Consider the following 15,971-nt stretch of genomic DNA (forward strand, 5'->3'; position numbering starts at 1 on the left):
CAGGTAGAGGGAGAGACTGGTTTACGCGGAGAAAGGTGGACGGAGGGATGACTGGACGGATAGGTAGAGGGAAAGACTGGTATATGCGTAGACATGGGAACAGACGGACTGGTAAATGGGTAGACAGGACGAAAGACAGACTGGTATATGCGTAGATAGGGGAAGGGATAGACAGATTATTAACCAGACGGGCAGAAAGAGACAAGCTGGTGTTTACAGAGACGGGAAGGTGAAAATTGTCGCATTCAATGATTATCAAGGATCACAAAACACACACACACAAAAAGACAAATAAGATCAGCACTTCAGCTCAAAAAAAATGTTTGTAATATCGTCCCTAGCAAAAAAGGTTATTGCATTTACATTCTCAAACTAGGACATTTTTTATACCTATTTCTAGCTATTATTGACCTACAAAAAGACAAGTATATACTAATGCAAGTTGTTTTTTGGGGGGACGGTGGGGCGGGGGGAGGGGAATGGGTTGGGTATACTGCAGTTTGGGACATCACAGTTTGGGGACATCACAGTTTGGGGACATCACAGTTTGGGACATCACAGTTTGGGGACATCACAGTTTGGGGACATCACAGTTTGGGGACATCACAGTTTGGGGACATCACAGTTTGGGGCATCACAGTTTGGGACATCACAGTTTGGGGACATCACAGTTTGGGGACATCACAGTTTTGGGACATCACAGTTTGGGATATCACATTTTGGGGACATCACAGTTTGGGGACATCACAGTTTGGGGGCATCACAGTTTGGGGACATCACAGTTTGGGGACATCACAGTTTGGGGACATCACAGTTTGGGGACATCACAGTTTCGGACATCACAGTTTGGGGACATCACAGTTTCGGACATCACAGTTTGGGGACATCACAGTTTGGGGACATCACAGTTTGGGGACATCACAGTTTGGGGGCATCACAGTTTGGGGACATCACAGTTTGGGGACATCACAGTTTGGGGACATCACAGTTTGGGGACATCACAGTTTGGGGACATCACAGTTTGTTGGGTTGAGGGTTGAGAGCAGGCCATGGCCGCATAGTAATCTTGCCTGTGAATTAACCAGAAGTGGAATTAGGGGAAGGGGAAAGCAGCGAGGTCCAAATTAACTTATGTATGACCCTTGCCTCCACATGTTACGATAATAAGCTACACGGGTGCCTGGTTCCCGGTACACGACGCTAGAATGGGCCAGGGTTAGTAATGCTTCCGCGGCCACTATTCTGTTAAGACCTGCACTGGTCTGATGCCTTGCCGTCCACCTCCTGAACATTCCGCTTACCTAATCTCATTGCCTCGCCTATCCGTGCTGTCCCGTCACTCGTTTAAGTCTACGGTTTTCTTCACCCATATTTCACTACCTACCTATCTTAGTTTACTTGCACGCACTATCTCTCTGTCTGTTTGTCTGTCCATCTGTGTACCTGTCTATATTTCTATCGTTATCTATCTCTTAATTTGTCTTCATTCATCCTCTCTATCTCTATTTGTCTATCTCCATTTGCTTTCATTCATCCTCACCCATTCCTGGTTTCCTCCTCTCTCTCCTCTCTCTCCTTTACCCCTCCCAGACGCACCTTTACTTTCCTCCTTTCTCCTCCCTGCCTCACCTCACCTCCCTCCTTCCTTGCCCACTCTCACCCCCTCCCTCCCTCCCGGCCACCATCACCACCCTATCAACACCTACTCCAAACACTTTTATCGCCACGCCCTCGACTCGCCAACCGCTTCCCGCTCCCCGTCCACCTTCTCTTTAGCCCCAATCCTCCTCGTTCTATTGTGGCATAACCTCCTCTTCTCTCCCCCCTTCCCCCCTTCCCCTCCACCCCTCCACTACACCCAAACGCCCATTACAGCAAACGATTATCTTCAAAGTGTGACGCTGGTGAACACACGGACAAACACACACATATGAGAGAGAGAGAGAGAGAGAGAGAGAGAGAGAGAGAGAGAGAGAGAGAGAGAGAGAGAGAGAGAGAGAGATATACAGAGAGAGAGAGAGAGAGAGAGAGAGAGAGAGAGAGAGAGAGAGAGAGAGAGAGAGAGAGAGAATTCCCACTTAAGTTAGAAATTGGGCCATGTGCTCGTGTGCTTTGCCTCCACATAACGACGACAGCTTCAGAGGAGGCTGTTTGGGACGGCAATAGTGTGTGTGTGTGTGTGTGTGTGTGTGTGTGTGTGTGTGTGTGTGTGTGTGTGTGTGTGTGTGTGTGTGTGTGTGTGTGTGTGTGTGTGTGTGTGTGTGTGTGTGTGTGTGTGTGTGTGTGTGTGTGTGTGTGTGTGTGTGTTGGCCTTAAATTATTCCGTGCAGCCCTCGCGTCTTTCCTCCCTCTCCCTCTCCCTCTCCCTCTTCTCTCCCTCTCCCTTCCTCTCTCTCTCTCTCTCCCTCTTCTTTTTCTCGTCTCTCCTTTCCCTTCCTCCCTTCCCTGTTCCATCATCTTTTGCAGCTTCGTTTTCTTTTCCGGTAATCTTCAACCCTTTCCTGTTTTTTTTATTTTTATTATTTCATCTCATTCTTTACCCTCAATGTTCCATAATTAAGACACACACACACACACACACACACACACACACACACACACACACACACACACACACACACACACACACTTCTCCCTTTCCTTTTAAACACACAGCAAACTTGAGGGTTAATTGAGATACGAGTGACGTGTATATAAAAAAAAGCTTCTCAGTGTAATTAAAAAAAAAAGTTAATTGAAGCGCTAGGAGACGCTGCTCAATACACACTAACTCCATCACTAACTCTACCTCTTACACTGCTCTTTCCACATCAAACTCCACTCACTAAGTCCACCTCCTCCACTTTCTCCACACTTACTCCACTCACCTATCTACTAGCTCCACCTCTTTCACTTCTCTTTCCACACCAAACTAAGCCATCCACTAACTCTACTTCCTCTACTCCACTCCACACCAAACTCCCTCATCAAACTCCATCTACTCCACTCTTTTCCACACCAAACTCCACAATTCACTAACTCCACCTCCTGTACTCCTTTCCACACCAAACTCCACCCACTAACTCCACCTCCTCTACTCCTTTCCACATCAATCTCCACCACCCACTAACTTCACCTCTTTCACTGCTGTTCTTTCCACAACAAACTCCATCCATGCACTAACTCCACCTCTTCCATCCCTTGACACATGTTTTATGCACTATCAATCTTTCCACATCAAACTCCATCCACTCACTAACTCTTCCACCCCATGACAAATCTTTTTCACACTACCAATCAGTCTCTCTCTCGACCTCCACCTTTCCTCACCCACTTCTCTCTCCCAACCTCGCCTCCCCTTGATCCACGAACAATAAACTGAGGGAGAGGGAGAGGGAGAGGGTGAGGGAGAGGGTGAGAGAGAGGGTGAGAGACAGGCTGAGGCTGCACAAGAGAGGGTTGGGTTAAGTTAGTAGCCTTAGAAGACACACGGAGATATAGGAGAAGAAAGAAAGGTCAGAAAGGGATGCAACTTGAATGGGAGCAGGAAGAGAGGATGTCTTAGATAGAGAGATAGAGAAAGAATGGGACAAGTGCATTAGTGAAGGTTATAAAGATGGAAAGAGCAAAGATATATACATGAAACCATTGATTAAGAAAAAGGTACAAGGTAGAGGAATGCAGGGAGAAAAAAAAGGTGTATTAGTGAAGGTGAATACAGGTAAAACGGAGAGACAAGGACATATATACGTGAGCCATATATAAAAAAAAAGTTATAAAGCAAAGTTTGTAACGAATTTTGTCAACGGTTCTGTAGTTTTTTGGTTATTTTTTCATCGTTTTCTCCCTCACATTGCATTTTTTCCGGCTTTTTATTGCTTCCTCCTCCTCCCCTTGCATTCTACATTTGAGGGGAAAAAGAGAATGAGGGGAGGAAAGGGGCCGGCGAGGGGACTGGCGCTGAAAGGGAACGAGGAACACAATACAAAAAAGATAAGGGAGTGACTCATGGGTAAGGCAAGTGAAGGAAAAGTTAAATAGCAGAGAGAGAGAGAGAGAGAGAGAGAGAGAGAGAGAGAGAGAGAGAGAGAGAGAGAGAGAGAGAGAGAGAGAGAGAGAGAGATACAAAGAGATACAAAGAGATACAAAGAGATACACAGAGACACACAGAGACACACACACACACACACACACACACACACACACACACACACACACACACACACACACTCAGACCAATATAACGAATGGGGAACATAAGTCAAGTTAAATAATGATCTAATGCGTTCGTACTCACTCAAAATTAATTCCAGACAAATTAAACGAAAGAGAAAAAGAAGAAAAGATATTAATTAACTCACATTGCTATACAAACTCTCCCTCTCTCGCCCTCTCCCTCTCCCTCTCCCTCTCTCTCTCTCTCTCTCTCTCCCTCTCTCTCTCTCTCTCGACCCCTGAAAACAAAGGAAGGCGAACTCAATGAAATTACAGAAGGTTCATAACTACAATTTGAAGGTGGGGAGAGAAAACTGTGTGTATTAAGAACAAATTTAAAACACACACACACACACACACACACACACACACACACACACACACACACACACACACACACACACACACACACACACACACACACACTCCCCTCCCTCCCCTTCTCACACACGTAGAAGACCAGGTGAAGGGAAATTTTGAAGGTTGAGAAGTTAGTGGAGGAAACATACAAAGGTAGAGAGATATACAGAGGAAATAGTAAAAGTGAGGTTGAATGTGAAGAAGATGGAAATGAATAAGATGAACAGGTGAAAGAAAAGGGAAGAGAAAGTGAATAGAATAAAGGTGGGAGCAAGTACTAGAAGAAAACGTATGTAAAAGAATGGATAGATAAATGGAAGATATAAAAGTGAGGTCAATTAAAAGAGAGATGAAAGTGGAGAAAATTGTGGAGGGGACAAGTGAATGAAAGAGGGGAAAAAATGTAGAAACAGTGGAGCAAATAATGAAAAAATAAAACATACGAAAAAAGGAAGAATAGATGAAGGGAAAAGTAAAAATGAGGTTGATTGGGATAACGGAGGGAGGAACAAGATGAAAGAGAAGATAAACAAGGGAATAGAAGAGGAAGATAATGGAACAAAGGAGGAAGCGAATAGTGAAAGAAAACATGTAAAAAAGGAAAAATAGATGAAGGGATATATAAAAATGAGGTTAATAAGAAGAAAGAGAGAGATGAAAGTCGAGAAAATAGTGGAGGGGAAAAGAAAATGGAAGAGGAAGAGAACGTAATAAAGGAGGAAGCGAATAGTGAAAGAAAACATGTAAAAAAGGAAGGATAGATGAAGGGAAAAGGAAAAAATGAGGTTAAATGAGAAAAAGAAAGAGAGATGAAAGTGCAGAAAACAGTGGATGGTAGAAGTGAATGGAAGAGAAAGAGAGTGAAATAAAGACGGAAGCAACTAATGAAAGCTCAAATAATAAGAACCGAACAGCAAACATAAGCAAGTGTAGAAAAAAAAGATAAACAAACAAAAGATGAAACAGGGGAAAAGAGAGAGAGAGAGAGAGAGAGAGAGAGAGAGAGAGAGAGAGAGAGAGAGAGAGAGAGAGAGAGAGAGAGAGAGAGAGAGATAAATAAAGAGAGAGAAAATATGAGAGAGAGAGAGAGAGAGAGAGAGAGAGAGAGAGAGAGAGAGAGAGAGAGAGAGAGAGAGAGAGAGAGAGAGAGAGAGAGAGAGAGAGAGAGAGAGAGAACAAATGAAAGAAAGTTTAAAAGAAATAAAGAAAGAAGGAAAGAAAGAAAATGAAAGGAAGACAGTGATAAATAAAGACAAATAAACAGATAAATAATAAAGAGAGAGAGAGAGAGAGAGAGAGAGAGAGAGAGAGAGAGAGAGAGAGAGAGAGAGAGAGAGAGAGAGAGAGAGAGAGAAACATACGAGAGAAATACAGAGTTACACTACACAGAGAGAAGCGATATAAAAAGCAACATTGAAGGGAACAACAGGTGGGCAGGAAAGGTTGACAGACAGACACAAAATAAAAGGAAAAAATATATGGGAGATGAAAGACAGGTGGGCACGAGGCGGGAGGCGAAGGAAGAACAGGTAAGAAGAATGAAGCCAACAGGTGATAAGGTCAGGTGGGTGAAAGGGAAAGTGAAGGATAGGGAAGGAAAGAGAGGGAAAGTGAAGGAAAGAGAGGGAAAGTGAAGGATAGAGGAGGAAAGAGAGGGAAAGTGAAGGAAAGAGAGGGAAAGTGAAGGATAGGGAAGGAAAGAGAGGGAAAGTGAAGGATAGGGAAGGAAAGAGAGGGAAAGTGAAGGATAGGGAAGGAAAGAGAGGGAAAGTGAAGGATAGGGAAGGAAAGAGAGGGAAAGTGAAGGAGAGAGAGAGAGAGAGAGAGAGAGAGAGAGAGAGAGAGAGAGAGAGAGAGAGAGAGAGAGAGAGAGAGAGAGAGAGAGAGAGAGAGAGAAACATACATATGAAAACAAAACAGGTGTGGTACTTGTATATACGTATATGAAAACGAAACATGTATGGCACTTGTATTTATGTGTTGCAATGAAGCTCGCATTTTTCTTAGTTTATACAATATTTCCTTTATTGTTACTCTCTCTCTATCTATCTATTTATCTATCTCTATCTATCTATCTATCTATCCATCTATCTAACTCTTTTGTTCTCTCATCTCTGCTCTTCTCTTCCGTCCAGTGCTGTATCTTATAACAATATTTACATTAACATTTTTCTTTTGCTTTATATTACGTTTCATTCATATCAGAAGTATCAAGACCAAACATCCAACATTCACTTATCTTTTCGGCCACCCATTTCTACGTTATCTTATAGGAGCTGTGATTTCCGGCCTTTTTCTTATCTACCTATTTTGCCCTTGAGTTGTCTCCTTTACTGTCAACAAAAAGATATGTCGGTTCAGTTCAGTTGTAGGTCGGGAGTCAAGCCTTTTTAATGGCACTCCCTGATGTGTTCTTCTCGCTGTCTGGGATATGTCTTGTACATTTCACTGAGGGTTATGATTATTTTCTTCTTCTTTCATTATCTTTTCTCTTATGAGGCATCCGGAGAAGGGAGGCATAGGGAACAAAGCCATTTTATCCTTGTTCGTACTGGGAGAGTCAGACCACATCCCAGGAGAAACAAGAAACATGTTGCAAGGGAAATGTGACCTTGTATCCAGTGAACCGAGGGCCGCTTTTTCCTGGCATCTCATATTTTGTTCTTCCTGGGATGTGTAGCCTGGTCTGCCTTTCCCTGTGCTAACTAGAAAAAAAAATGGCAGATCGTATGTTGTTTCTTCCTTCCTGTATCCATTTCTAGTTTAAAGTTGTTTGTTCTGCGTTTGATTAATAGTTCTGAGGCTTAGATTTTTGTTATATGTGTCTTCTTGGTGTGTCCCTTACGCCCATTCTCCTTCGAACGCCTCAAATATATGTTAGTGGTTTATCTGTTAGGCGTTCTTGCACTACTTCATAATACCGTTCAGCTATTACTGTACGTTCAGGCTCTTCATTTTCAGGTATTCATGGTACGTACCAATACCACCGATGCCAGATTATCGTACTCAGAACATCGTACTTACCCGTTTCTGACCCATGACTATTGCAAAAAAACACCAACAACTAACCATTTCAATGATAACTATAAATGAATCTAGTTATCGGGGTGGAGAAGACAGTTTTGGGGTCGGAAATCAGCAAGTATAAGAGGCTCAGTACGACAATCTGGCATCGTTGTACCATACCATCTTCTCACGTAACGGGCTGCTCTTTCGGCCGCCTCTTCGGATTCTTTACAGGGGCAGCGAGTAGCGGGCTTTTTTTCATTGTTGTTTCCTTTTTTTGTGCCCTTGTGCTGTCTCCTTTGCTGTAAAAAAAATACATGTTTGCCGTTCATATGTTCTGCGTTCTTACACTACTTTACATTTCCATTCGCTATTACTTTACATTCAGCCACTTCACTGGGAGGAGTTCATATTATATACCAAACACGTTTCGCGACCAATCAGTGTCTCACAACGAACGCCACAGGAGAGGCAAAAGGGAAAGCACAAGTGAGTCTGAGAAAGATAATTGCGTAACACTATTAAGGGGAAGACAAGGAGAGAGGGGAGGGATTTGGACCAGCAGGTGAGAAGCTACGCGTGATGAAAGCTGAGGGTGAGGAGAGGAAAGGGTGAGGCTGAAATGGTGACGCTGATATGGTGAGGCTGAAATGGTGACGCTGATATGGTGAGACTGATATGGTGACGCTGATATGGTGAGGCTGATATGGTGAGGCTGAAATGGTGACGCTGATATGGTGACGCTGATATGGTGACGCTGATATGGTGACGCTGATATGGTGAGGCTGAAATGGTGACGCTGATATGGTGAGGCTGAAATGGTGACGCTGATATGGTGACGCTGATATGGTGACGCTGATATGGTGACGCTGATATGGTGAGGCTGATATGGTGAGGCTGAAATGGTGACGCTGATATGGTGACGCTGATATGGTGACGCTGATATGGTGACGCTGATATGGTGAGGCTGAAATGGTGATGCTGATATGGTGAGGCTGAAATGGTGACGCTGATATGGTGACGCTGATATGGTGACGCTGATATGGTGACGCTGATATGGTGACGCTGATATGGTGACGCTGATATGGTGAGGCTGATATGGTGACGCTGATATGGTGACGCTGATATGGTGAGACTGATATGGTGACGCTGATATGGTGACGCTGATATGGTGACGCTGATATGGTGACGCTGATATGGTGACGCTGATATGGTGAGGCTGATATGGTGAGGCTGATATGGTGACGCTGATATGGTGAGGCTGATATGGTGACGCTGATATGGTGACGCTGATATGGTGAGGCTGATATGGTGAGGCTGAAATGGTGACGCTGATATGGTGAAGCTGATGGTGACGCTGATATGGTGACGCTGATATGGTGAGGCTGAAATGGTGATGCTGATATGGTGAGGCTGAAATGGTGACGCTGATATGGTGACGCTGATATGGTGACGCTGATATGGTGACGCTGATATGGTGAGGCTGATATGGTGACGCTGATATGGTGAGGCTGATATGGTGACGCTGATATGGTGACGCTGATATGGTGAGGCTGATATGGTGACGCTGATATGGTGACGCTGATATGGTGACGCTGATATGGTGACGCTGATATGGTGAGGCTGATATGGTGAGGCTGATATGGTGACGCTGATATGGTGAGGCTGATATGGTGACGCTGATATGGTGACGCTGATATGGTGACGCTGATATGGTGAGACTGAAATGGTGATGCTGATATGGTGAGGCTGAAATGGTGATGCTGATATGGTGACGCTGATATGGTGACGCTGATATGGTGACGCTGATATGGTGACGCTGATATGGTGACGCTGATATGGTGAGGCTGATATGGTGACGCTGATATGGTGACGCTGATATGGTGACGCTGATATGGTGAGGCTGAAATGGTGAGGCTGATATGGTGAGGCTGAAATGGTGATGCTGATATGGTGACGCTGATATGGTGAGGTTGATATGGTGACGCTGATATGGTGAGGCTGAAATGGTGACGCTGATATGGTGACGCTGATATGGTGACGCTGATATGGTGAGGCTGAAATGGTGATGCTGATATGGTGAGGCTGAAATGGTGATGCTGATATGGTGACGCTGATATGGTGAGGTTGATATGGTGACGCTGATATGGTGAGACTGATATGGTGACGCTGATATGGTGAGACTGATATGGTGACGCTGATATGGTGACGCTGATATGGTGAGACTGATATGGTGAGACTGACATGGTGATGCTGATATGGTGACGCTGATATGGTGAGACTGATATGGTGAGACTGATATGGTGAGACTGATATGGTGACGCTGATATGGTGACGCTGATATGGTGACGCTGATATGGTGACGCTGATATGGTGAGACTGATATGGTGACTGATATGGTGACTGATATGGTGAGGCTGAAATGGTGACGCTGATATGGTGACGCTGATATGGTGAGACTGATATGGTGACGCTGATATGGTGAGACTGATATGGTGACTGATATGGTGACGCTGATATGGTGACGCTGATATGGTGACTGATATGGTGACGCTGATATGGTGATGCTGAAATGGTGATGCTGATATGGTGACGCTGATATGGTGACGCTGATATGGTGACTGATATGGTGACGCTGATATGGTGACGCTGATATGGTGACGCTGATATGGTGACTGATATGGTGACGCTGATATGGTGACGCTGATATGGTGACGCTGATATGGTGACTGATATGGTGACGCTGATATGGTGACGCTGATATGGTGACGCTGATATGGTGACGCTGATATGGTGAGAGTGATATGGTGAGAGTGATATGGTGACGCTGATATGGTGACGCTGATATGGTGACGCTGATATGGTGACGCTGATATGGTGAGGCTGAAATGGTGACGCTGATATGGTGACGCTGATATGGTGACGCTGATATGGTGACTGATATGGTGACGCTGATATGGTGACGCTGATATGGTGACTGATATGGTGACGCTGATATGGTGACGCTGATACGGTGACGCTGATATGGTGACGCTGATATGGTGACGCTGATATGGTGACGCTGATATGGTGAGACTGATATGGTGACGCTGATATGGTGAGACTGATATGGTGACGCTGATATGGTGAGACTGATATGGTGACGCTGATATGGTGAGGCTGATATGGTGACACTGATATGGTGACGCTGAGGTGATAAGACTTCTATATATGAAATTTGACCTCCCTCCCAACATTCACATTATCCTTTTGTTATACACTAATCTCTCTATTGTTACATTCCCCCTCACACCCGCCATCACATCCACCATAACCCACCATCAGCAATATAATCATCCGCTTTACCTGTGTCTGCGCCCGAGCCAACACTACACACCTCTTCACCTGAGCTACACTTGTAATTACAGGCCATATGACTCGGCGCCAGGTATTCCCATTGGTGTCACAGGTAAATGGAATACTGAGTGAGGATATGAATTGAGGGGACGCGTGTGAGTGGGGTTTGTCATAAGTACGATCCATGCTGAACACAAATGATTCTACGACACTCCTTAAGCGTAATGAATAGAATGGTCTTGTAGAAACTCTCGGAATATGTGTTTTGTTTACAGCCAAGAAGACAGGCGGTGAAAATGAAGGTTAAGAGAAGTGAGTAAAAAGATGATGTAAGCGAAAATGGTCCCAAAATCGTCGCTTGCAGTCCACAAACCAAATCACCAAGAACCAAAAAAATGCTGTCCGCTAACTCTCATCCGTCACCCACCTCCATCACCCGCTTTCACCCACTACCCCGTCAATACCATCGCTTTGTACCATCACCTCCACCACCACCACCTCCACCACCCATCTCCACAAAACCAACATCATATTTCTGCTCTTAATTCTCTTCTCCCTCGTCATAAAACCATCATCCACTTCCTTTTTCTTCTTATTTCTCCTTTTCCTCTTCCTCCTTCTAAATAACATCGCTTTTCACCATTACCTCCACCACCACCTCCACCACCACCTCCACCACCCATCTCCACAAAACCAACATCATATTCCTGCTCTTAATTCTCTTCTCCCCCGTCATAAAACCATCATCCACTTTCTTTTTCTTCTTATTTCTCCTTTTCCTCTTCCTCCTTATAAATAACATCGCTTTTCACCATTACCTCCACCACCACCTCCACCACCCATCTCCACAAAACCAACATCATATTCCTGTTCTTAATTCTCTTCTCCCCCGTCATAAAAACATCATCCACTTTCTTTTTCTTCTTATTTCTCCTTTTCCTCTTCCTCCTTATAAATAACATCGCTTTTCACCATTACCTCCACCACCACCTCCACCACCCATCTCCACAAAACCAACATCATATTCCTGCTCTTAATTCTCTTCTCCCCCGTCATAAAAACATCATCCACTTTCTTTTTCTTCTTATTTCTCCTTTTCCTCTTCCTCCTTATAAATAACATCGCTTTTCACCATTACCTCCACCTCCACCACCACCACCTCCACCGCCCATCTCCACAAAACCAACATCATATTCCTGCTCTTAATTCTCTTCTCCCCCGTCATAAAAACATCATCCACTTCCTTTTTCTTCTTTTTCTTCTTATTTCTCCTTCTCCTCCTCTTCCTCGTTATGAATAATATCATCCACTTTTCTTTTCTTTCTCTTTTTCTTATTTTTCTTCCTCCTTCTCCGCCTCGTCACAGAAACAATTTTGCTTCTTTTCTTTTTTTTCTTCTTTTTCTCCTCCTCCTCCTTTTCATCATAAACCCATCATCCACTTTTCTCGAACACATTTTTCTCCTCTTCCTCATTTTTCCTTTTTCTCTTCTTATTTTTCTTCCTCCTTCTCCTTCTCGTCATAGAAACATCATCATTTTGCTTCTTTTCTTCTTCTTCTTTTTCTCCTCCTCCTCCTCCTCCTCTTCATCATAAACCCATCATCCACTTTTCTTGAACACCATCGCTTTGCACAGTCACCACCACCTCCACCACACCACCACCACCAACACCCATCACCACAAAACTAACATCAGGCAACCACCACATCCGACCCACCACCAAGTTCACACCCTCACCACCTTCGTTAACCCAACATCAAGCAGCCATCTCATCCTTGCTCACCACCAAATTCACCACCGCCGCAACCCACCTACCCACACACAATCAACACCCACACTATTTCTCCCGTCACAAGAGGAGGCAGCCCCATACTTCAGCGGTCCCCTCGGCACTCATTACCAGGCCCATTACACTGCCTCTTCAGACACCATTGTGACCACGCCAGGCTGGGGGATGGAAAATAACGACCGCTCGGAACTGCTTCTACGACTGGAGTGAGGAACAACCGCACCACCGCAGCCAGAGAAGCAATTAGACAAACACACACACACACACACACACACACACACACACATATGATTGACGGTGTGGAATGGTCCTGACATATACTACTCCTGGTAACAATAAACGTGGATTTAGATGGACATAATGTACATGGGGAAGGAGGGAGGGAGGGAGAAGAGATTTAAGGGGAAGCGTTAGGAGAAGGAAGAGGAGGAGGAGGAGGAGAAGGAGGAGAACGAGAGGAGATTGTGTAGCTTCTTTGTCTTCTTAAAGTTGTTTGCATCTTATTCTCCTTTCGTTTTCTTCTTTTCCCGCCAGAGACTTTTCTTCTTTTACTTTTTTTCTAATTTTCTTTTTTTCTTTTTCTTTCTTGCTTTCTTTGCTTCTTTTCTTTCTAACTTTCTTTTTTTTCTTTCATTCTTTCTTGCTTTCTTACTTTCTTACTTTCTTGCTCCTTGTTTTCTTTCTTCACGAGGAAAAAATCAAAGTAAAAAGGAAGAAAATGAAGAAAAACAAAGAAAAAGCGAAGAAAAACGAAGAAAAAACGAAGAAAAACGAAGAAAAAGCAAAGAAAAAACTGAGAAAAACAAAACATTCATTCTCTGTCTGCTTTTCATTCAATATCTCTCTCTTCTCATTCTATCTATCTCCTTTTCATTCAATCTCTATCTCTTCATTCATTCTACAACCTCCTCAGTTTTTCTCTCTTATCCTCATTCGATCTCTACATTATTCTCATCATTGTTTCATTCTCTTAATCTTTCTCTTCTATCTCCTTTTCATTCTATCCGTCTCTCCTTCCTGCTGTCTCATTCTCTAAATCTTTCTCTTCTATCTCCTTTTCATTCTATCCGTCTCTCCTTCCTGCTCTATGTGTCTCATTCTCTAAATCTTTCTCTTCTATCTCCTTTTCATTCTATCCGTCTCTCCTTCCTGCTCTGTCTCATTCTCTTAATCTTTCTCTTCTATCTCCTTTTTATTCTATCCGTCTCTCCTTCCTGCTCTATCTGTCTCATTCTCTTAATCTTTCTCTTCTATCTCTTTTTCATTCTATCCGTCTCTCCTTCCTGCTCAATCTGTCTTATTCTCTTAATCTTCCTCTTCTATCTCCTTTTCATTCCATCCGTCTCTCCTTCCTGCTCTATCTGTCTCATTCTCTTAATCTTTCTCTTCTATCTCCTTTTCATTCTATCCGTCTCTCCTTCCTGCTCAGTCTCATTCTCTTAATCTTTCTCTTCTATTTCTTTTTCATTCTATCCGTATCTCCTTCCTGCTCTGTCTCATTCTCTTAATCTTTCTCTTCTATCTCCTTTTCATTCCATCCGTATCTCCTTCCTGCTCTGTCTCATTCTCTTAATCTTTCTCTTCTATCTCCTTTTCATTCCATCCGTATCTCCTTCCTGCTCTGTTTCATTCTCTTAATCTTTCTCTTCTATCTCCTTTTCATTCTATTCGTCTCTCCTTCCTGCTCAGTCTCATTCTCTTAATCTTTCTCTTCTATCTCCTTTTCATTCTATCCGTATCTCCTTCCTGCTCTATTTGTCTCATTCTCATCTCATTCCATCTCATTATTATCTTTCTATTTCATTATCATCACACTACGTTTATTCCCTCATTCTCGCATTCTGTCTCTTTCCCCTCATTCCATTGCTATCTCTTCATCTCATCTTCTCTATCTCTCCTTTTCTTTATCATTCGTCGCCATTCTCATTCTATCAACCTTTCTCTGCACCTCCCCTTTCCCTTACCCAAGACGATCCAACACTCCCTACGTCTCTGGCTATAGGATTCAGTGCCACAAATTCCCGACTCTTGCAGCTCTTTCCCTGGTTGGTAGTCGCCGCCTCACCTCTGGATGCAGCGAGCCGGATGTGCTTATGACTTTCTCCACTAGAGGGCAATGTTAGCATGTGTCGGGGAGGTGCGGCGTTGTGTATATATGAGGAGGTGGAAGAGGAGGAGGAGGAGGAGGAAGTAGGAATCGGAAGAAGAAGAAGATGTAGAGAAAAAGATAAGATAGATGAAGAAGTGGAAGATACCAGAACAAATAGAAGTTAGGATGAGTAAGAGGAAAAGGAGGAGGAGGAAGAGGGAAGAAGTAAAAAATGTAGATAACGTAGATGGAAGATAGATAGATGGAAGAAGATAACGTTGGGAAAGGGAGAGAGTGAGGGTAGGGATGGACAGAGGAAAAGGAGAGATTGAGACAAGAATAAAAGAGAGAAAATGAGGCAGGAACGAAAGGAGGAAGGTAAGAAAAGAAGGAAGGGAGAGAGAAAGGGAGAGTGGGAATAAGAAAAGAGGAAGAAAAGGAAGGATTCAAAAATTTTTCCCCCATTAAATCAATATTATGACCCTCCTCCTCCTCCTCATCATCATCCTCATCCTCATCCTCATCATCATTAACATCACCATCATCATCATCATCATCATCATCATCATTAACATCACCATCATCATCATCCTGCTTTAATTTTATCTCATTCTCATCTCATTCCATCTCATTATCATAATTTTATTTCATTTTCATCACTCTACGATATTCTCTCATTCAATCTGCTCATTAATCTGTTTATCCTCATTGCATCTCTATATCATTTTCTCTATCTCCCAACACTCCGCCATATAAAAAGGAAGGAAGGAAGGAAGGGAGGAGGAGGGGAAGAAGGGTGAGAGAAGAGTGCCATTTATCCGTGCAGCCAACACCTCTCCTCTTTCCATCAGCATCTCCTCATTTCACCTCTATTTCATTTTCTCTATCTCCCAACACTGGCACATACAAGAGGAAGGAAGGAAGGGAAGGAGGGAAAGAAGGGAGGAAGAACAGTGCCATTTATCCTCTGCGGCGGGCAGTGGCACACACACACACACACAGGTCCGGCAAACTAACCATCCCCTTTCTCCACAACTCGGTGCCGCGCCGCCTCCGTGTGTTGGTCATAAATTCATAAATCTTTGTGCCGTAAGTTTCGTGATCCGCCTCCTCGTCAGTGCTGTCTCCTCGGGCTCGGACTCGGCGGGGGTTGCGGGGACCACCTCTCGGCGCTGTTCCCCTTGTGTCGGGTAGAG

At 43.9% G+C, this 15,971-nt stretch overlaps 2 protein-coding genes across 2 annotated transcripts in view; both read right to left on the minus strand.

The window, feature by feature from the left end:
• Window positions 1-15,971, minus strand: part of LOC127001212 (uncharacterized) — a 348,018-nt gene that overhangs the window by 306,758 nt on the left and 25,289 nt on the right. The window lies entirely within an intron of this gene.
• Window positions 861-15,971, minus strand: part of LOC127001071 (uncharacterized) — a 106,157-nt gene continuing 91,046 nt past the window's right edge. The window contains exons 4-5 of the mRNA XM_050865242.1: window positions 15,793-15,971; window positions 861-1,070 (exon numbers count right to left, since the gene is read on the minus strand). The exon at window positions 15,793-15,971 is cut by the window's right edge and continues 360 nt beyond it. Coding sequence (XP_050721199.1) covers window positions 999-1,070; window positions 15,793-15,971 — 251 coding nt within the window. The 3' untranslated portion in view covers window positions 861-998. The remainder of the gene's footprint in view (window positions 1,071-15,792) is intronic.

This window comes from Eriocheir sinensis, chromosome 20 (genome assembly GCF_024679095.1).
Source record: "Eriocheir sinensis breed Jianghai 21 chromosome 20, ASM2467909v1, whole genome shotgun sequence".
Taxonomy (NCBI): Eukaryota; Metazoa; Arthropoda; class Malacostraca; order Decapoda; family Varunidae; genus Eriocheir; species Eriocheir sinensis.